This window comes from Mycteria americana, chromosome 1, assembly GCF_035582795.1.
Source record: "Mycteria americana isolate JAX WOST 10 ecotype Jacksonville Zoo and Gardens chromosome 1, USCA_MyAme_1.0, whole genome shotgun sequence".
Classification (NCBI taxonomy): domain Eukaryota; kingdom Metazoa; phylum Chordata; class Aves; order Ciconiiformes; family Ciconiidae; genus Mycteria; species Mycteria americana.
This window is the reverse complement of record NC_134365.1, coordinates 197,673,515-197,695,858: the sequence shown is the minus strand read 5'-3', so window position 1 is coordinate 197,695,858 and position 22,344 is coordinate 197,673,515. Positions and strand designations below refer to the sequence as shown.

General features: G+C 38.3%; 1 protein-coding gene across 6 annotated transcripts in view; it reads left to right on the top strand.

Moving 5' to 3' along the window:
- Positions 1–22,344, top strand: part of FRY (FRY microtubule binding protein) — a 207,821-nt gene that overhangs the window by 137,719 nt on the left and 47,758 nt on the right. For all 6 annotated transcript variants that reach the window (XM_075490798.1, XM_075490797.1, XM_075490796.1 and 3 more), the window contains 11 exons: positions 3,854–4,022; positions 4,781–4,871; positions 6,849–6,931; positions 10,115–10,265; positions 10,838–10,941; positions 14,377–14,562; positions 16,589–16,787; positions 17,432–17,553; positions 18,428–18,615; positions 19,566–19,660; positions 21,375–21,976. In XM_075490798.1, the coding sequence (XP_075346913.1) occupies positions 3,854–4,022; positions 4,781–4,871; positions 6,849–6,931; positions 10,115–10,265; positions 10,838–10,941; positions 14,377–14,562; positions 16,589–16,787; positions 17,432–17,553; positions 18,428–18,615; positions 19,566–19,660; positions 21,375–21,976 (1,990 nt within the window). The remainder of the gene's footprint in view (positions 1–3,853; positions 4,023–4,780; positions 4,872–6,848; positions 6,932–10,114; positions 10,266–10,837; positions 10,942–14,376; positions 14,563–16,588; positions 16,788–17,431; positions 17,554–18,427; positions 18,616–19,565; positions 19,661–21,374; positions 21,977–22,344) is intronic.

The window sequence follows — 22,344 nt, the reverse complement described above, 5'->3', positions numbered from 1 at the left end:
TAAATCATGGGAATGAATGAGCCAAGAAACTGAAATTCAAGAAAGGAATTGAGTAGTGGGAATCTCAGTCTCCACCAGTGGAGTACACCTCATTTCAGGCAAGAGGTGGGCTCCTCTCAAGCAGAGAGCAACTTTGCATGTCTATGCAAGGGACCAGTAACAGGGACTGGCCCTAAATTACCAGAATGAATGAGAAAAAATATTAGAAATACTTGTTCATGTCAGAATTGCATAAAAATATGCAATTTATGTGTATTTAAAATTTTATTTAAAAGACAGAAACGCTGTTCAGAGGCTAAATAACTTGCATGAAAAATGAAGAGAAGTAAAAATACTAAATGCTTATAATTTTTCTCAGTAATCAATTAGTTTACAAAGCTATTAGTTAAATTTTGAAAGTCCTTTAAACAATAGATGTTATCATGAATGGGACATAACATGCTATGATCTTATTAGTTTGTTTGTTGTAAAGATTTAGGTGTTCCTTCAGAAAAGTGTGTAGTTTTAAGAAAGTGCTACATTCTCTTCTCTTTTAGCAGACTAAGGCTTTCTGTGGGACATCTCAAGAGACACAAGATAGCTAGCCTTTATAAGCTCCTTACAATACCAACTTTTGCCTTTGCGTGGCTGTCATGAATTATATAACTGTTCCTGCAATGTGCAAGTCAAACTGTGCCGGATATTGTTATTATTCAAGTTAAAATAAAATCAGGGCTGTCTGAGAAAAGCAAGATAGTCCCATTCCCATGTTTCTTATTGCTCAGTTGCTGGGTGAAACAGAATCTAAATTTAGTAAATTTTCCAGCACAATTACAATATGCTGTTTTATTAGCTAGTCTCTTTCTATTGATTTCCCTGAAATAAATTTGAAATTACTATTAAAGTGACTGAACTTATCTAAAAGGCTCATAAACACACTTCATTTACAGTTGCTGAAATAATACTTTGCTTAAAGTGTTTGTGATGACTGCTATGCATAATAGAATAAAGGCAATATAGAAGACAGTAAAAATTTTCAAGATGTTATTGTACCATAGACATCCTGTTGGTTTCCTTTTATTTGTAGGGTTTACTGTTCTATATTCTCAAATCAGTGCATATATATGCAAAGTCAGTGTTGCCTAGATAATCAAAAGAGGAAAGATTTGAAAGTGGAGTTGCTGTAAGAACAAGCTCAAGGTTTATATGAGAAGAAGACAAAGGGGTTGATCCCAAATATGTTGAGGGCAAGGAAGATCTTTCCATCAATTGTGACAGAGTGACAGAGGCTCTCCATTCAGTGCTGGCCATGCTTTGAGCAGGAGGTTAGATGAGAGATCTCTCAGGTTCTTTCCAACCTGACTAATCCTACAACCTATGACAGACTTGGGATCAGGCCCAAAGGTGGCCTCCATCAGGAGGAGCTATGTTGGCAGAGAACAAGTGGAAATCACAAGAGATAAGAGACAAAATGAGGGCTGTTGTATTTCTGACAGCTTACAAAAGGGATAGGGGCAGTTTTGTAAGAGGAAGGAATAGTCCTGTGCTAAGTATATGTCTCACTCCTAAAACTGTAGCCTGATTGGAAATGCCTGATAACCCTGTCGCCTCTTGCCCAGGAGCCCCTCACATACCTCATCCCCCCATCCAGATACTTGCCAACCCAGAGCTTTCAACACGTACTTTTTCCAAAACTGTTGGCATCCCACAGCTCTGAGCAGCCTACCTCAAACCCTCTTCCTACCCATAGCACTTCCCCTTCTTTCTTCAAATTCTTTCCAAACCCCCCTGCCTGGAAGCCTTGGCTCTCATAGTCCTGTCCTCCTCCAGGACCATACAGTCCTCTTACTCCACAAAGAGAGCAGTCTGTTTTGGCATCTCCAGCTTCATCTGCTCAGCATCTCCTATTTTGCCTGTGGGACTTCTCTGCTCTCCCTCCCAGTCTTCCAGTGGTTGTTAACAAGACAACCAGGTCTTCATTGGTGGCAGCAGCTGACAAGGTTCCTGTGTTTTCTGCCACCCTGTTAGTCTGTGTTTTGTAATGTTGAGTTAAAAGTCTGATTCTTGGATTTTGCACAATCTGAAGAGGTTTTCAACTTCTGTAGGAAGCCTGACTGTGCTTATGAGTCACCCCTTAAACCGATAGCTCTGTCTGGAGTAGGAAAATATGCCGGTCTTATCACATGCATTTGCTCAGTTTTTTGATAACGCCCTGGAATTTACAGATAAGAAATCACACCTAACTGCTAACTACACAAGGCTGCTGATACCATAAACATGTATCTTCTATTATCATGTAGATAACACATACACATTAGCAAATAAAGATAATTCGAACAGTTTATCAGCACTGTTCCAGCTCACCTGGGCTCGAAAGACCACGCTGTTGCAAGATTGCCAGTTTACCCATCTCCTTTTGGAGCCCTCTGTGCCCCAAGGCAGTCACCAGCTGCTTCATGCCTTCAGCCATCTGTTCTGCCTGTGGGGGTCCAAGGCGAAAGCATGCCTGACTTACTTTTTTTTTTCTCCAATCAGCTAAATTCATTGGTTTGTCTCTCTTCTGTTTCCTTTAAGCATTTTTCCCAGTGCCCCAGTGCAAATTGCCGACTGTCCTTCCTTTCACATATGTACTGAAAGATTTCTTAGAATGTTTACAGTTCAGAAACCTCTTCAGCAAAGAGTTAGTGTAGGAAATGTGACCCTTTCTGGGGTGAAAGAAGCTGGAAGTGGCACTGTGAGCCCTACTAGAAGTGAGCCTCAGAGAGGAGGTGGATTTGTATCAGGAAATTTTTAGCACAGTAGAGTAAAAGAGACTTTGAATATGTGCATTTTCTCTACTTTAAGCAAAAGAAAAGGAGAGAAAAAAAGAGGGAAAGAGAAGCCGTCAGGAAGTTATTTTAATGGAAGTATTTAAGAGTATAAGAACAGCAATACTTGGTGAGGCAAACAGGCAGTTCAGTCCAGTGTATTAGCTCCACTATAAGCACTGTTTAGGGACATCTTTAAAAACAAGAAGGCAAGCACAGAGGGATGCTTCCCCATGTGGTCTCCCAGCTCCAGCAGTTTATGAATCAAATGTTTTTGAGCCAGAGTCTCTGCTTTTAATAGCCATCAGGGGTTTTTTCCTCAAGAATTCAGTCTCATTTGATCTCGGTATCTCAACAGTCCTCATTGCTGCGGTGCATACAATAAGGTTTGAAGTCTTGTTAAAAGATTTATAGAAATTCCCAGAATTTCTATAAATGATACTCTCAGATTTTTCCAATCAGGATGCATGAAGTCTGTATACATAATTGCTCTGCCTTTCTTCCATGTGCTATTACTTTGATTACAGATATAAGTAGCTACTCAGAGCCTGGCTTATTCTTTGTGGGTACAGCTACCTCTTTCACATCAACTGTATCTGGAAACATAGGCATGAAGTTTTGGGTGGATCTAGCTTTCTAGATGAGAAGTTCACTCCATTCAAGAGAGTAAGATTCATCTTCAATGGAAATCACATACTCAAATTCTAAATCCCTGAGTGTGATTCAGAGTTAATGCTGGTATCCTTAAATGACAGGTACAAAATTAGGTGGGTTTTGTATATGTGTATGTTATACAGTTATATATGTAAACAGCTCATTTGTGGATGGTAAGCAAAAACTTTGGGGTAATTAGATCACAGATTCACTCTGCTAGGGAAATGATCTTGATATCAAAGTGAGCAGTTTTATTTCTGTGTGAACAAGATGGATGCAGTTGTGTGGTTGTGGTGTCAGTCCAGGATTAACATTTACATTCTGGATCTTTTCAGTACTGCAGTGTAACATGTATTGATTTCTTTGGAAATTCACTTTGGACAGAGTTTAATAACTGTTACTTTCTTCTTTAGATAAAAAAGGTTGCAATATATCTATGTCGCAATAACACTATTCAGACAATGGAAGAGCTTCTTTTTGAGCTGCAGCAAACTGACCCAGTGAACCCAATAGTCCAGCATTGCGATAATCCTCCATTTTACCGTTTTGCTGCCAGTAACAAAGCCTCAGCTGCTGCTTCTGGTATGACCTAAATATACTTTTCAGTTATGCTCTCCTGCTCTTTTGAGTCTTCATGTCTTTGAAAAAACAATCTCTTACTTTTGCACCCATTCAGATCTGTGTATCTATAAAGTGCAAGTTTCAGGGCCTTGTTGTACATCTAAATTACAATTCTTTTTGATTCCTAATGTTGTATATGCTTTGTAAACGTATGCTTAATTCTCTCAACTATTTTAATAGGATATTACCAATGTCTGGTGCTTTTCAGAACTCCTATGAGGTGGTTCTTCTACCACTAGTTTCTCAGAACAAGAAGTCATCATCAATGTTGTGATCACAGCAGATACACCAAAGCAGCATTTTCCTGAAAACGGAGAGCCTCATCTGTGTGGCAATTCTGTTTTCAAAAGCCTAGTGCTATTTCCAAGCTGCAGTAGTCAAAGATACTTAAGAGACACCAACCTCAAATTTAACCTTGTCAGTTTTTTGCCAAATTCTTGAAAAACAGTAGGTTATGTCACCTGAGAATGATCTTAGTTTAAGGAGTGGAAGAGCATCATTATGTTAATCTACCCCTCAAAGCATGTAGACTTTACACCATTCAGCCATGCAAGCAGGTCCTGGTTTGTAGAGGTAACAGTGTTCATTCATATGCGCAAATACTTGCAGGATGATCACTTTGACTGTGGCTGCTAAAAAAATTTAAATTATGGGCTTTTATTGCTTTGCAAATACTGTCTGCTGCATGTAACGTGTTCTTACTGACATCTCATCTACAGGAACCACCTCTAGCAGTAACACTGTTGTAGCTGGCCAAGATAGTTTTCCTGATGCAGAAGAGAACAGAATGGCGAAAGAGACTGATGAAAGGTTTGTGGTTTGTTTTTTTTTTCTCCAAAACGTATGTGTTTTCCTAGGCTAAGGGTGAGATGTTGGGCAAAGTTCTGCACTGTTTTGTGAGGAACTCTGATGCTCAGACTGATCCTAAGTGACGTTATCCCAGTAAGATAATTTTAAAATGAGAGTATGTAAAAGTTTTTTAAAAAAAGCTATTCACATGATTCTAGTTCCTGACTGTTGTTTAGTAATACATTGCAGAGGAACATCTGTTAAACCTACATTGAATGAATTGTGCTAAATAGATCATGGTTTTGTAGGAATTATCCACAAAGGAGAAAGAAAATCAAGAGTGTGTACCAAATAATGACTACTAAAATCTTTATGAAGAATCAGGTTTGATCACACCTTTTGATTTCATTGACAGTGAGTAAAATTTAGTATGCAGATTTGTATCCATGATTGCAAGGATACCTCCTTCGTCTGGATAAAATGTCTTAAAGAGGAAAGCTATGTAAAAGCTATTTTGCTTAGAAATCATATATTCAATTTAGTCTTATGCTACTTATGGTACATACTGACAAACAATGAATGAATGAATGCAAAGCTTAAGGGCCATCAGATCCCAGGGTAACTGATCCCATCAGTTATGCCCAGAGTAGTCAGCCCCCTGAGCTGGAAGACAGGGATGGGGAGCAGAATAAACCCCCCATAATCCAGGAGGAAGCAGTTAACGACCTGCTATGCCACCTGGACACTCACAAGTCTATGGGGCTGGATGGGATCCACCCAAGGGTACTGAGGGAGCTGGCGGAGGAGCTTGCCAAGCCACCCTCCATCATTTATCAGCAGTCCTGGTTAACACAGGAGGTCCCAGACGACTGGAGGCTTGCCAATGTGACACCCATCTACAAGAAGGGCCAGAAGGAGGATCCGGGGAACTACAGGCCTGTCAGCCTGACCTCGGTACCGGGGAAAATTATGGAGCGGTTCATCTTGAGTGCGCTCAACAGGCATGTTGAGTCATGAAGGCATGAAGTGGTTGAGTCACCATCCCTGGAGGAGTTCAAAAAACATGTAGATGTGGCACTTCAGGACATGGTTTAGTAGGCATGGAGGTGTTGGGTTGATGGTTGGACTAGATGATCTTAGAGATCTTTTCTAACCTCAATGATTCTATGATTCTGTGAAATATCCTGCAATAATATGTATGCACATTAGTAAGAAATTGAATTGAATATTGCGTAGAGAACCTTCAATCTTCTTTTGTGTGCTACAGTTGTTTTAACATGGTTATTTGTAATTGATTTCCTAGCTTTGCAGAAACGATGATGTTTTTACATCATCACTAGTGTGTGAGCCTCCAGTATGGCTCTTCTCACTCCACTTCAGGCCTGATTACACTGACAGCACAAGGAGGTGGAGGAAGGCAAAGGAGATCAGCAGTAAAAGTTAGCTAATCGTGGATCTGTGGCAGATTTGAGGACAGCTGTGAACAGTTTGTTCTGGCTCTCATATCCCTTAACTCTGCTAGATCTGCTCTGGCAGTTGCTGGATTTTCGTATTGAAGGGTGATCTGCTGCAGATTTTGCTGCTTGATACCTGTGCGGGCTTGACTTTGGACTATTCAGTCAGTTACTGCTTTAGCAGGTTGCCAGAATTTTACCCATGAACATGGGCTGTGACAACATACTAGCTGTGAACAGTTTATATCTCAGTTCAGCCTTAGCACAGTTTCTTGCTTCAAGAAAGTCACATGTTTGCAGCATGAGAATTTTTCCTCTGCTAAATTTTAAAAGCTTGTGATGCAGGAGCACACTGTTAGAACTTCTCAGAAACTGGCTGCAAAAATCTTCTTTTGTGGAAAGAAACAGTATTACATTCACATTGCTGTCTACTCCCGTATAAAAGTGCATGCTTAAGGAAATGCTTTTTTTGTAGAGTAACCGTATAGTCCAGATGTTTAATGCCAGTCTGTGTTTTTAATGAAGATTTTTCTTGTATTTGAAGGTTCAGCAATGTAATCAGAGCACATACCCGACTAGAATCAAGATACAGTAATAGCTCCGGAGGATCTTATGATGATGACAAAAGTAAGTTCTATTATTCAATTTGATGAAATTTCTGGTGTTTTGGTGGGAGAGAGATATTCTTATGACTGGTGGAGGCTCTCTGTTTAAGTTCTGTGTAAACAGTAATGTAGCAGCACCATACAGGGAGTGTCCTTATTTTACCTTCATACCTCATTTAATTAATTTCCTTTGTTTAACCTGGGCTCAGTCAAACCTATTTAAAGGCCAGAGAACTTCACAGAAGGCAGCAGTAGAGAATCCTCTAGACATTAACACCCTGAACCTTTCGTACATGGCAAGATGAAAGACGTCCAAGAGCATTACAGCGAGTACTTTGAATTGTGCCCTTTGCCAGGATTTCCCTGCAAATCAAGTGCTGTTATATGAGCATGAAGAAGAGATTCAGGAGTTTCCAAAAATGAGGTCTTACCTCCTCTTTAGGTTTTCTCTGCTGTTGGAACCAGTTTCTGGCTGCACTGTGCAAACCTGTGTTAGAGAGGAGAGTGAGATAGGGCTCATGAGCATGCTTGTTGTTCTTTATGTATTTCTGCGAAACAGACTATAAATGAACACTCGATGCTCAGCAGAGATTCCAAAGATAACCAAGATATTTCTGTCAGCTATTGAATGACACTGTAAATTTTAGGAGTTGGATGGTTTGACTTCATTTCTGGAGTGAATTGTAAGGAAGCCAATCTACAGATTTTGGTTAGGCCCTAACCAAATGTAAAAAGGCAAGACCTTTTTATTGACTTTCATCTCTGGCTTAATAAAGCCAGGTCAAATAATATAGAGGCCATAATGTCTTGTCTTGGTGCTATGGACACTATTTTGGGACAGCATTTTGATGTAAAAAGTAAAGATTTTATATATTCTTTAATCCAAGTAATTTTTTGGCAAAACTCTTCTGCAAATATGGAAACGCTGTCAAATACAATATGATAGGATAATTTAATCTATATCAACAACAGTTTTTCGTAATTATGAAGCACAATATTTACAAAATATTGTGTATGTGCATACTGTAGTATTTAAATACACAAAAAAGTGTGCAACATATTAAACTCAGTGTTTTTTAGTACACTTGTCTTGTTTTTCTTATGGCTATCTAGTGCTGCAGCTACCAAAAATTCTTCAGCAGATGTTAATTGGAGCACCAGAGCTAATCTGATCTGCATGAACAATCTTTCAAAACAGAACAATGTTTATATTTTCAGAACATTCTTTACAAGTAGCTGGTTTTGACAAGAGCTTAGAGTAATAAAAGGTTAAAAAATAGTGAAATTTCCTTTGTTCTTTTGGAATGTCTCCTCAAGCTAGTGCCCAAATGTTTTTTCCTGCCTGTACCTGCAAGCTTTATAGTACTGTGAATATTTATGCAAGGCTTCCTTCTCACAGGGGTTCCTTCCACAAATATATGAATACCTAGATGTAAAATAAAATACGTTTTACTTAGCTACTGACATTTATGTAGAACTCTAAAAAGAAAGAGTAATTCTTATACCATTTGTCATTCTACAAGATAAATAAGGCAACCTCCATTAAGAAAGTGCAACTTACTCCCTCTGGCAGGCAGCCTAGGCTGGGAAGGAGTTGGTGGTATGGCTTCTCTCTTCTCTCCAGTCTACTTGAGCATACGTGTATTGCTGATGATATAAATAGGGAACACAACTCTGCAGCACAGAAACTCCTGTTCAGGCAAAGATTGTATGTTAAGGTGCAAAGTGCTTCTTTTTTTTCTCAGTCTGCACATAAATCTGTGAATACATGAGTAAGGAGCTAGGTCTTAGTGTGGACTTCATGAAGCAGTTTTATGTGAAACACTTAAATTGGTAGTAATAAATAGTGACTGTGCAGTGCTTTTTATGTGAAAAGCATCTGGCAAACATTACCTGGTTAATCCTTAGAAGATGAATATGTGAAAATGCTGTACTTTGCTCCATTATTAGGTCACTTTATTCTTCTTTATCTACAACTAATAAATTATCCTCCAGAGAATGAGAGAAATAAGTAGAGATCTAAATCATAAAGATCTAGTGTTCCTTGGAAGACTAACACTGAAGAATGAGAATGATAAAGTTGGCATTTTAGTAATAATTGGAGGAACAGCTACTGCATTGAAGGGCTCCTGAAGATCTGGAAACGTGAAGGCATTTTGTCAAAACCAAAAAGTGATGTGCATTAGAAAAAGCTAGCTCTGATACTTTTGTAGGCATCAAAACAGTTTTGTTTCCTGTGGCAAAGCTGACAAGTATCAGATACATGCTGTTAAAAAAAGGAAAGTGCTGAGAGTTTCAAACCTACCTAACATGCAAAAGTGTAACAAAAAAAACAGAGCAAAAAATCATGCTCTCATTAAAAATTCACAAAGGCCAATGTTTGGATATATGTCAAGAACAGACCTGGAAAGGATACTTTCCATGGCAGTGTATCACGGACTGCCAGACCTGGGAAATAAAAACTGACCAATGGGAAAATTGAGAAGAATGAGAGGGAACAAAATACAGGAGAGATGGACAAAGCTGTGCAGCTGAGAGAAGACAGAAAGTGGTGGAAATAACTTACTTGACCCACATCATTGCAGATAAACAGGTGGAAGAAAAAAACTTATTGCTTATTAACATACAGCAGCTGTCATACTGAAGGAAAGTTAAATACATCTTTGAGAAATTCAAGAGATAATTCATCCCTGTTGAAAGAAAATTACCCTGAAGATGTTTTTTGCATTCCTTATGCCTCCTTCCTAATTCACGACATTTAACTTCTGTCTTTGTAGCATTGCTCAGCAGGGCACTGGGGAGGAGTTGCAAGAATGTGTCACTGGTACGCAGCTCCTTGCAGCAGATGGCTTCTGACAGCAACTTTGTTGGCTGAACTTTTCTCTCATTTTTGAAGAGAAAGTCTGTTGCTTGGTGCTTTGTGATCTGGCTCCAAAGCTACTAAGTGACAGCAGGGATTCAGCTGCAGCTCCTACCATTCAGTGCTGTCTGCATGGAATCTGTTTAATTTCCAGCAGCGTGAAAGAGGGATTAAAAATGCATCACTTGTTATTGAACACAGGAATTTACAAACCTCATGTCATCTTATCACATTATTCCAAACAGCTGAGCTGATACATTAACATAAACTCTATTTTATTATTTCTCCAAAATGGGTAACCAGACTTGTTTTTTATGCACTCTGTTTTAATGCTTTTCCACACAGATGATCCTGTTTCTCCATATACAAGCTGGTTATTGAATATCGTTGAAACCAAACAACCACATCCCCTGCCCATGCCTTACAATGGAGGGTGTTGGGCACCACTTGTGGACTACCTCCCAGAAACCATCACACCCCGGGGACCCCTTCATAGGTGAGCAGTTTCTCATTCTGACATTTCAAACAGTGAGATGCTTCCTCTTACTGGTTGGCCAACACCAATCCAACTGTCCCACCACTCAGAACATCTGAAAATCATACCTTCAAGTTCTGCTGATTTCCAGTGCTAAAATCAACGTGCAATGAAGGCTTGCAATTCTATCAGATTTCTACCAGAACGCCTATTTACAATGTAGGACATCACTTTCTGATAAGAATCAGATTGAAGAAACAACTAAAACAGAAAAGGAAAATTTCTCTTTCCCAAGCCTCTGTGGCTGTTATTCATAGCACTTTTTCTCCCTTGATCTTTTATTCTAACTAGGCTATGCAGATTCTGAAATTCATCTTTTATGTAATTTGTATTGACAGTAATAGTGTTCTTTTCAGTAATGGGTACTTACCTGCTTAATACTGTAACTAAGGTGCTTCAGCATTAATCATATTGAGAAGAAAAGCTACAAATTTGAAAATGTAAAGATTGTTTATTTCTTCAGAAATAGCCATCATGTTACTGTTTTCCCATCTCTGAGAGGTTTCAAACTGATACTATGATTTAATTTCCAGGTGCAATATTGCTGTCATCTTCATGACTGAGATGGTAGTGGATCACAGTGTGAGAGAAGATTGGGCTCTTCACCTCCCTTTATTGCTACATGCTCTCTTTTTAGGTAAGACCAACAGAGCAAGAAATAAAGTATAAATGTACTCCTGTCCTTTTAGTTTAGTTTTGAGTTGTGTTTCTTAGATATTTTTAATTATGATTTCCTAAAAAAAAAAACAACCTGAGGCAATTACAGTCTGTGAATTAGTCTCAAAACTTCAAAGCTTTGGAATGTTTTGGCCAGTTGCACCCAAATTTGAGAGGTGGGTAGAAATTTGAAGATGATTAACTTCCTAAAATATCTCTAAAAACCCCGTAGCCCCCACCACCACAAGAAAGGCAGGTGAAACTCAGCCTTTGTACAGTCTGTTTTGTGATGGGCAGCTGGTTAGTCAACACATGCCTTAGACCTGGACTACATACACCAGTGCTGTCTCTTGCCTTTGCAAAAATATTATGTAAGAGAGGTGAGATTACTGTACTGCAGAAATAGTGAAGGTAGGACACAGAACCCTGGAAAGCAAGCTTCATTAATTTCACTGCTAATGGAATACTTTATTGTCAGTGTCTTCCCTTATATACCTGGGTACAGAGGCACTGCTTTTTCCCCACTGCTGTCTGTTCTTGACCATAACACAGTTCAACTGGAGGGTACTTTCCTTATCCTGCCACTTAACATTATGAAAAGTGGGTGGCCTAATATTTTAGCACGCGAGAGTATTTAGCATTATAAAGCCATTCCCTAACTTTCATGGTTGATAAATACTAGTTTTCACAAATAAACACAACCAGACACTTGCAAAAAAATTATTCTAACTGGAGATCGCAGTCCACTTCTCATTCAGTCACCATAGTTACCACTAAGTCTATTCACTGGCAATCTGGGAAGAGTCTGTTGTTCAGCGGGCAAAAAAGATTAAATTGGGAGGCTACAGCACAGTGGTAGAATATATGTGATATACTTCAGTATATAGTTGAAGAAGATACCTCATTCTCCTTTTGTGCTGCTCTGTTACCAACTGTTCTGTTTGAAATTTTTTATGAAATAGTGTTTTTTGGAAAATGCATACCCATCAAATACTCAAGTTTTGTATATTAGTACATTGATTTCAACAAGCTTCTAATGAAACACAAGAATAACAACCAGGATCGTGTCAGATGGGGCTTCCAGGGTCAGTTTCAATACAACATTTCACATATATTCTTCACTTAAAAGTTAAATCTATTTTGTGGCTGCCCATAACAATTTTTTACTTTTTATATTGCTGTGAGCTTTCTAAGTGTAAGAGGGAGCTGAAAGAGAACTGGATAACTGTGTGAATCAGATCAATAACCATCAACTGATCAAACAACGTCTTCAGTATGATTTGTAGCAAGTGTGAGAAAACTGGTGCTTACAGTTAGAAATTCTCACAAGAATAAATTAATAACTTAAGACAGGATGCAATATGCAGCAGGGTGGCCAATTCAGTTAAGACAACTTTAAGGAGCCATCAGGGAGCCATGCAAATAAACATATGCAGAAACAGAGTTATGATATTAGCAATCCATTATAAAAATATCTTTACTGATTTGTTCATGCAATAATATTTCAACATTACAGTATTTCATAAGAAATAAATAGAAATTTATGAATACCATTTGAGACAGTCCCTTGGCTAAGAACTCTCAATTCTCAAATGTGAAATTAAAGCTAAATGTAACTGGTAACTAAATGTAACTGGTTTCTAAATGTAACTGGTTTAGTGCTAACTAAAATGAGATCATAGCTTCCAGGCTTCAAGTTCAGTTTTTCTAGAGTTGTTATACCTTCTGTGGAAAATTTTTCTGTATTTTGTAGTAGAGCTCTATTGTGATGGTGTGAGAAAGTTATGCTACACATGTTAGCCAAAAGTATGAATGTGATTGAAAATGAAGTATTTCTGTCCTGTTGGAATGTGAGCAGGCAGCTGCATCTGACCGGAAGGGAACTGGAAACTGGTATGGTGGCTAGCTGGAGAGCCTGTATCCTTCCATTTATTGGAAGGAGTGAGAAAATACTAAAAAGAAAGAATTTTGCAATATATGTATTTAATAGGCTATTGGATGGTTTGTAGTACTGGTAGTGAAGTAGGGAGGCAGACTGCTGGTGTGAACCTGCCTATCTCAGTAGTGCATGAAAGTCACTGCTGTTTAAAAACTCTTTTGCAACCAGTGTGAAATGAGTTGAGCAGCTAGGCTCCTTTCCCATGGAATTGTGTCCACATCACAGAAGCTTACCCTCTTGGGAACTCTTCCAAGTTAAAGAACAGCCCAGCACTGGACAAGCACAAAGACTGAACTGTCCTTCTCACTTCATAGTTAGCGTATCTATGTCAATGCTTTCATACAGCCTTAGGGTTGAACAGGATTTCAGTCACAAGTGCTGCCAAAATAGAACTTATTTTCAACTAAAAGAACTTTTTATATCCTTTTCAGTATATGTTAGAACAGGGTAGGATGGGTTCATTATCTCCTGGCAGGTGGAAGGAAATGGAGAAAGGAGAATAGGAGCAGAAGACCAAGGATCACAGGACCTCCAAAGACCTGCCCATGGGAGCCAAAGACACATTGTTCAGACTATGGCAGTATGAGCAGCTTCATTTTTGCAGGCCAGAAAAAGAACCAGTGTGACTGGAGTACATTAGAAAACACCTGACTGAAAGACCTGTTGGCTGCTGCCACTTAGAGTAATGAAGGAGCTGCTTTTTAAAGAGGAATATGTCCTGAGAAGAGAGGAACTGAAGAGGAAAACAATTCAATTTTTCAGCACTGAAACTGCCCCTAAACAGAAGAAAGTATTTGTAAATATCCTGGAAGATACCGAAAGAGAATAAAAAAAGAGATTACTACCACAGAGTACAGTTTATTTTACAAACATCTACGTCCTTTGTATTTGTAATTTGTGATTGATTCAGGTTGTGTTAAAATCTTACAAACAGCAATAGTGCTAACCAGATCAGAGTCTTTCAGTGCTAGACCTTCAGTTTCAGTTCTGCACCCTGAGCTAGTGGCTAATTTCTCATGCTACTCACTGGTAGCTGAAGTTCTTTTTCAAGGGATTTTGTCCGTCAGTTCCTTTCTTAGTAAATCTGTATCTACCTCTTACAGTTTGCACTCGTAAAACTGATGTCTGTGCAAGAAAGCCAGATACTGAGTTAAGCAATGTAATTACAACCACAACCAAGAATTTCTCATTTTTAGAGTTTTCCCAGCCCTGTCAAATTAACACTGCAGTGAGACAGAATGCATAAAGTTGTATTACCACACATTGTTTTGCACCTCCTGTATGGGACCTCAGTCTGGAAACTAAATATACACATACATTTGAAGTAAAACCACTAGTAACTGTCTCCGGAAATACTGCATCTTTTGTTTGCTTGCACTGTTGCCACGATCTGCCTTGGAATTTTTGCAATTTCTGGAATGTGAACTTGTTTATTATTACTTCATACTCAGTGATTGCTGTAACCTTTTCTTTTAGGTCTTGACCATTACCGCCCTGAAGTCTTTGAACACAGTAAAAAGTTACTGCTTCACCTTTTGATTGCATTATCTTGCAATAGCAACTATCAAGCCATTGCATCAGTGCTTCTTCAGACCAGAGAGATGAATGAGACCAAGACTCTGACAGTACAACCAGCATACTTACCTGAATATCTTTATACAGGTAATAAAGCAAAAGACGAAAAGAACATTGCATTATACTGTGAGGTTTTTGAAAGTAGGATGTCATGGTTACTTTCTTAAATATAACAGTTTTGATAAATTAAAGTGGTAAAGTGGCAAATATGAACAGTTGCCATTAATATTAATTCCATGTGAACTACTCTGGACATGCACTCAAATTATTATTAGATAACTTTTCATGATAGTGAGAAAGCTATCTGATGTAAGGCAAAATATATAATGTAGAATTTTAAACATTAATACAGCTAATAACTTCCTAACTTCCCCCTTAGGGAGCCAGGACTGCTTTAAATGAGGGCAATCACTCCTCAACCTTCAAAAGAAATTAATAAATAATTCCAACACAGGAGGAGCAGCAAAATATACAGCTCAGATTTTCCATTATTAAGTTAAATTTCACATGATATACACCCTCCTTTATTCCACAGATACACTTCATTTCTGTCCTGAAATCTGTTTCTGCATTAGGAGGCTTACTTCATACCCCTGCTGAGATGGGTGTTCTGTTAACTTTTGGCAATTTACCTATTTTTAAGGGGTTGGTTAGGAAAAGTTTGTAGAAAGCAGCTAGCTAGATTTACTATTATCATGTAGTATTACTAAAAGCAAGCGTGCTGTTGAGATTTGAAGGAATCACAGAACCTGTGTAGAGTTATGGAGGTAGGATTAGTTGTCTGGGAGAGGGTGAAGAACTTCACCATACAGTGAGAAATGAAAAGGAGAGATAATCAAATTAGTGGCATTTCTGTGGTTCCTTAGGAATATAACCAAAAGTAATAAATAGTTTGGCTTTATAAAGAATATTACTTGATAACTGATTTTTTTTCATGAGAAACAAAAAATATTTTAAAGTAATGAGAAGAAGGGATACGTATTTCAGATCAATTAATTAATTTGGCCTTTTTAGGTTTCATTCTGAATAAAGTCTGTGCAAAATTACCTCACACATGAATTTTCCATCTTGAATTGTGTAGGTCTCCTTTCCAACGCACATCCATGAATTATTAAATACAGAATAAAATTTTACATTAAAATTATATTACTGCTTTTCTGCCAAAATGAAAAACTGTTTTCATTCCTGTCTCTGAAAAACATAATTGATACCCTGTGTCTGCACCTCTAAGGCCACGAAGTTATCAAAACTTTGTATTTGGATTCTTTTTTTATCAGCTAATATAAAGAGTGAGAGTGTGGGTGAATAGCTATAGCAAAGAATCCTAATTGAAAATACTTCGGCTCAGGTTCATTCCACATAATGTCAGGCAACTAAATTAAAAGTCTCCTGACCTGCAGTGGATTTTGTCAGTAGAGAGGCCACTCCTGCTCCCAGCCTTCTGGCAAGGCCAGTTTTTCTGTTGTAGATACAGCCGAAGATGACTAGCAGTCTAACCTTAAGAAAACAGGTCTTAGTTTCTAATTCCAGCTCTGAAGTTGTGTGGCAAGCTTTTGATCTAGCAGAACTCTTACTCAGATGCTTAACCTTAATGCTTAAAATATTTGAGTGGTCCAGTGTTTACAATTACTAAAGGTGTTGAACAGAAGCCTTAAACATTTGTGTCTCCATTTCCATTACATTTGTAAAATTAGGACAACATCATTGTCCTAAAAATTCTATCCTGCAGAGGTTTTTTTCCTCATCAGACTAGCCCAGAGAAGTGAGCTGAACTTTGCATGCACTTAGCCAACTTCAAAATTCACTTTACAGAAAGACATAGTTCTGATTGTAAATTGCCATGTAACATTTATTTTTCAAGTACTGTAGCCATTGTGCAGTACAAAAAATATCTTGGCTTTGGTATTTTTCATTTTGTATTGGATTCTGCACAGGGTACCATTTTCACTCCCATTGGCGTTTGAGGGTTGTTATGTTCTGCAGGTTTTCCCCGTGTTTCCCAGTAGAAGGTTTCTGCTGCTGACTCTGAAAAGAGCTGCTTGGCGGACATTTTAATCTGTAATGCTGGCCCAACAGTGCATTCCATCCTTATCTCCTCCCTTTCTGCTGGCAGGTGGATTTGACTTTCTGCGGGAATACCAGTCATCTCCAGTGCCGGACTCTGGCTTGAGCTCCAGCTCCACCTCCTCTAGTATCAGTCTGGGAGGCAGCAGTGGAAATCTCCCACAGATTACACAAGAGGTTGAGGACATGGACACTGCTGCTGAAACAGATGAGAAAGCAAACAAATTAATTGAGTTTCTGACAACCAGGTAATGGAGATAAGCAGAGGACACGTTCGTACTCAAAATGCATACATTCATGTCTTCTCTACAATTATCTGTAGCAACTTAAAAGACTCAAATGAAAATGACTGAGCTTTTATAGTAATTACAGACTCCCATTCCTCTTTTATTGATACTTATAGAAGTAGGTAGGTACTTAAAAGCACTACAGTGTCAGGAACAACAGAAAAAAATTTTACCTGACACAAATAAAATGTTTAATTGACTAATAGTATTATGTTCAACAATGAACTAACAGAAGAAGACAGTTTTATTATTATAAAATTAGATATGAAGTGTACAGGGCATAGTGAAAGGCCATGGTGAAACTAGTATTAACTACTAACTACAGCCAGCAGATCCTAGGCACAATGTTAAGTTAAAAAACAGGGATTTGTTTATGCTGCTCTCTAAATGGTATAACTTATATTTTAAAAGAGAGGTTTTGTAAAATACAGCATCGGAATATTTATTTACTTGTATTTTGCTCATAAAATTCTGTTCAGTTGCACGTTTTCTAGGCTGTGGCCCAGGAAATATCTAATTGCCTTTACAATTTGTATATTTTAACTGATTACATCTATTTCAGATAACTCAAAGAAATTTTGCACTTTGTTATGTGTTTCTTTAAGGGCATTTGGTCCACTTTGGTGCCATGAAGATATCACACCCAAAAATCAGAACACCAAGAGTGCTGAACAGCTTACTAATTTTCTGCGTCATGTTGTATCTGTATTTAAAGATTCCAAGTCAGGTAGTAGATTTTTTTTCCTTTCATAAATAAAAGAATATTCCCTCAAGGTCACACTGAATGTTTATCCTGTGACTTAGTAGATCTGCTTATGCAGAAGCACGACATATTGTATGTCTTAACAAGGATGTATGACATATGAAAGAGTTGCTATAAAAAAATCATGGTAGATTGGACTGTGGCTGAATGTTAAATCAAACATTTCTTCAAAGCTGTTGGTAGAAAGCCTTTTGATTGACAAAAGCTACCAGATAAAAGCTCCTCTATGTCCTGTTGGTAAAATACAGCACAGTTACTAAGTAAATGTACTTTGTTAAATTTCTTCTGGCAATTAAAGTTAGTTTCAATTTATTATATTTTTAGAGCTTAGGAAATGTACGGATTATATTTTGAAAACCAACACAGTCACTAATTAAATATCTTAAAGATCAAAGCAGAATGCAGCATCAGTATTTATATTTAAGATCTTATCCAAAGCCTTCTGAAGCTAATAGAAAGACTCCTAATTCAGCTTGGCTTTAGGTTTGGAGTGTGCAGAAGTTACTGTGTTGCAGCCAGCAAGAATAGTGGATGGCTTGAAAGTTTGCCCAGGAGTTGTAAAAAAATTTAAATCAGATGAAGAATTTCAGGTTTTTGCTGACAAACGTTTGCAGGCTCAGAATTTTGGTTTTGCAGTTACATTCTATGTGAAATAAATGTAAACAGTGGGAAATTCTCCCAAACCCAGACATTTCTGCATCTCCATTTCTCACAGGGTTTGCAGGATACACTACAGCGCATCCCCCCCACAGAGTTGGTTCAGCCTGCTTATGACCCTGTTTATGAGTAAAGTCTGTCATTAAGGAAAAAAAAAATTACATACTATTCTTCTGCTTAGGTTTTCATTTGGAGCAGCATCTGAGTGAAGTTGCTTTACAAACAGCTCTTTCAAGCTCTTCAAGACATTATGCAGGTCGCTCTTTCCAGATATTCAGGGCCCTAAAGCAGCCCCTTTCTGCACATGCATTGTCTGACCTTCTGTCAAGATTGGTGGAAGTTATTGGAGAGCATGGAGATGAGATTCAGGTATGCATTTGTACATAATGCTTCTTAGTACTGTTGATTTAATGTATACTTAATTTGAAATTACCATTTTAACAAGATGTTCTGGAGTCAAGTGATGCAAAGTAGAATGTGGCCTTAGAAAACGTTACCTCTGAGTTTACTGAATCCATATGTACCTTATCAAAGCCTTCATCAGGCTGTTACAATCTTATATATCTCTAAAGAGAACAACTAGAAAACATCTAGTAAATGTCACTCAAAATGAAATCTTCATGATGACCATTTGTTCCCTTTTCACATCATTAATTTGTGCTTAAGGAGCCCATCATCCTATCTGCTGATGTAATCTGACAATATGAAGTAGACACCACCTCATTTCTCAAATGTTAACATCTTTTGGAATAAAGAAATCCACACCATCCATAACAATACAAAACTTACACTGACCTAATTTGATCCAGTCCTCTCTTAGTGAACTATGATGTTCACTTGGTTTAGCTAAACAGACTGTTCTCTCCTGAAATTTTACAATCAGAGACTATTTATTGTGAGATTCAAGACTTCATAAAGAGAACTACTAGCTCTTAATAAGAAATAGACTGACATCACCTCCATATTTCACTTAGGTAATGAAACTGCCACAAGATGACAGTAATATTCTGTCACAACTGCTTGTGCAGAATTTAAATGAGTGACCTGCAAGTCAGAGGTTCTGTATGCCATTACCAATCCCCTGATGAGATATGTGCCCTTCTTGCATGCCTTCATACATCATTCAGAGGCAGAAAATAAAACACATTTGTAGTGACATTTTAATGTTCAGGGCAGTGGCATTGATGTGAATGTTGTTCTTTTTTCAGGAGAAATTATAGGTTTTCATTAGGTGCCTATTCCTTTTATGAACTGAAGATTTTTAAATGTTCACTATTTTGAATGTCTTTGTTGAAATGGTTAACCTCGTGCATTGATAGGGGTATGTAATGGAGGCACTACTCACTTTGGAAGCTGCTGTGGATAATCTGTCTGACTGTTTGAAGAACAGTGATCTTTTGACGGTGTTATCACGGTAAGAACATGTTCTCCTAACTATATCTTTTTTTCCAGTGTCTCATGATACTAGGTGTGCAGTTCTGCAATCTGACAGCATAAAACTATTTTGATAAGACTGAGCTCATTTATAACCTTCAGAGAACTAGACTAAGAGCACATCTCAGCCAAATTTTGCAATAGTTGAAATAATGTTGATAGAACTAATGGAAATTTACAATGCATTGTAAATTCTGCCTTGCTGCCACTTGGCTATAACTTACTTTAACATCCTTTAAAAATATTGTATTTTTTTCACCTTTGTACCATATACTTGAAAACATATCTGGGAAAAAACATGTTTTTTTGAATATTGATTTCATACAACCTATCATTCTCAGATGAAGCATTCCCCAAGAAGTGAGTGATCATGGTTTGTTCTCCTTAATAAAACTAGGGAGAATTTTGTCCCATGTGTACATAACCCATGGATTTTGCTAGACATGTAGACCATCTTCGTGAAACCCTTGGCCTTAAAGTAGACCTTTGCACATGGAGGGAAATTGCAGGCTTCTTCTGTAACACAGCTGTTGGCAGTACTGAGGGAGATTAATGTCTGTCTGACTCCTAATAGCAACAACAGAATAGGGAATGTGTTTGAAAAATGACCATAAGTTACCATGTTTTACATAAAGAACTAAAATACAGGGGCTATAATTTCTGAAGCTAGTAGGCAGGGTGCTATATATTATACTGCAATGGCAGAACACATGTATTGCCTTGTGACAGAGTAGAGGTGGGGAAATACAGCTTCTACTTTCTAAACTAAGAGCTATTTACCTTTCTTTAGTGCACATTTCAGGAAAGAGCAAAATGGAGCAGAAAATAAGAAACACTCCAGAAAGCAGTGGGATGCAATATTCTTTACCCTGACAATACTGATTCCATAAGATCCTCTTCAAGTGTTATAGACAGTAGGGACTCATAGTATATGAGGTAGGAATGGGACGAGAGAGTCAGGAATTAGCTGTTCTCCAGAACAAAATTCCTTTGCATGTATCAACACAGAGTGTTCATCTGTACAGATAATTGATAGGGATTGTCTGGATCATCACATGATAGTCCATGAGGAAGCATCAGTCACTGGTATTGAAACACCTCCTCTTTCTGTAAACCATCTTGAAGAGATCTTAGGCAGGAGGATGCAATGACAACAAGGTTTCTGAAGGACCTGTACTAGCAAGAACCTAGGCAGCCACATGACAGGTTTCTTGAGGATAATGTGGCATATTTGTGGTTCTGCTTGAGATACGCTGCTTTTTCTGCCCACAGTTCTCACATTAGCCAGTAAGTCATTGTGCAGCCTGCCAGCTGGGCCAAGTTTGGGGTTTGCTCCACTGATGAGGGCATTTTAAAGACCAAAATTGTTTTCAGTTCTGCCACTGCCCCATTATATGGGCATTTCCGCAGGTCACTTCACAGCTCTGTATCTCTTCTCCCCGTGTTGTTCTTACCTGTCTTGACTGTAGACTACCCTGCTCTGGTTTGGTGCAGTGCCACGTGAACCTCACTTCAATCATGTCTGCGGGCACTTCTGAAAAAAAAGACAGGCTGCAATAGACAGTGTGGTGTTTTACTTTTCCTATTTAAATATTTATTTATAGTTTGATAAGTACTTAATTTGCATACAATATGTACAAGTTTCAAGCTGTGCATTCATACGTTGCAATGTATGTTATATATTTTGGGTTCAGTTCATCTTCGCCAGATTTAACATCAAGCACCAAACTGACTGCAAACCGGAAGAGCACAGGACAGCTGAATGTGAATCCTGCAAGCGGTAACACAGCCACTGCTGAACGAAGCAGGCACCAGAGGAGCTTCTCTGTACCCAAAAAGTTTGGAGATGTGGACAAGTCCTCGGACCCACCACGCAGTGCCACGCTAGACAGAATTCAGGCGTGCACCCAACAAGGCCTGTCCTCTAAAACCAGAAGTTCATCTTCCCTGAAGGACAGTCTCACTGACCCATCCCATATTAACAATCCAACCAACCTACTGGCCACCATCTTCTGGGTTGCTGTGGCTTTGATGGAATCAGATTTTGAGTTTGAGTATCTAATGGCATTGCGGTTACTAAATAAACTTCTGGCTCATTTGCCACTAGATAAAGCTGAAAACCGGGAGAAGTTAGAGAAGTTGCAAGGGCAGCTGAAGTGGGCAGACTTCTCAGGGCTTCAGCAGCTACTCCTGAAAGGATTCACCTCCCTTACTACCACTGATCTCACACTACAGCTTTTTAGTTTGCTGACACCAGTGTCTCGAATATCCATGGTGGATTCCTCTCAAGCTATAGGTAAAACCAGTGTACTTTCCTCTCTTTCAGTTTCCGTTGCTTTGACATTTGATGGCAGAATTAGGCTATCTGCACAAAACCAAAAATGGCATTTTTTCTTTCTCTTCTAATATAGCATAATGTACTTCTGCTTTGAGTTGGGTGGGCTTTTTGGAAATTTCATAGGAATATAACATGTTTCTGAGAAGTGAATGTATTGCACAATAAGGTTTTGGAGAAAAGCGGTCATGTATTATTTCACATTTCATTTCTAGTGCTTAGGAGCATATAAAGTTTCTGAGTGCTGACAAAATAAACATATGGAAGGAGATACTGTGACATTTTCTAGAACTTATTTTGGCTAGTTTTTCTACTGAATTATTTTCAGA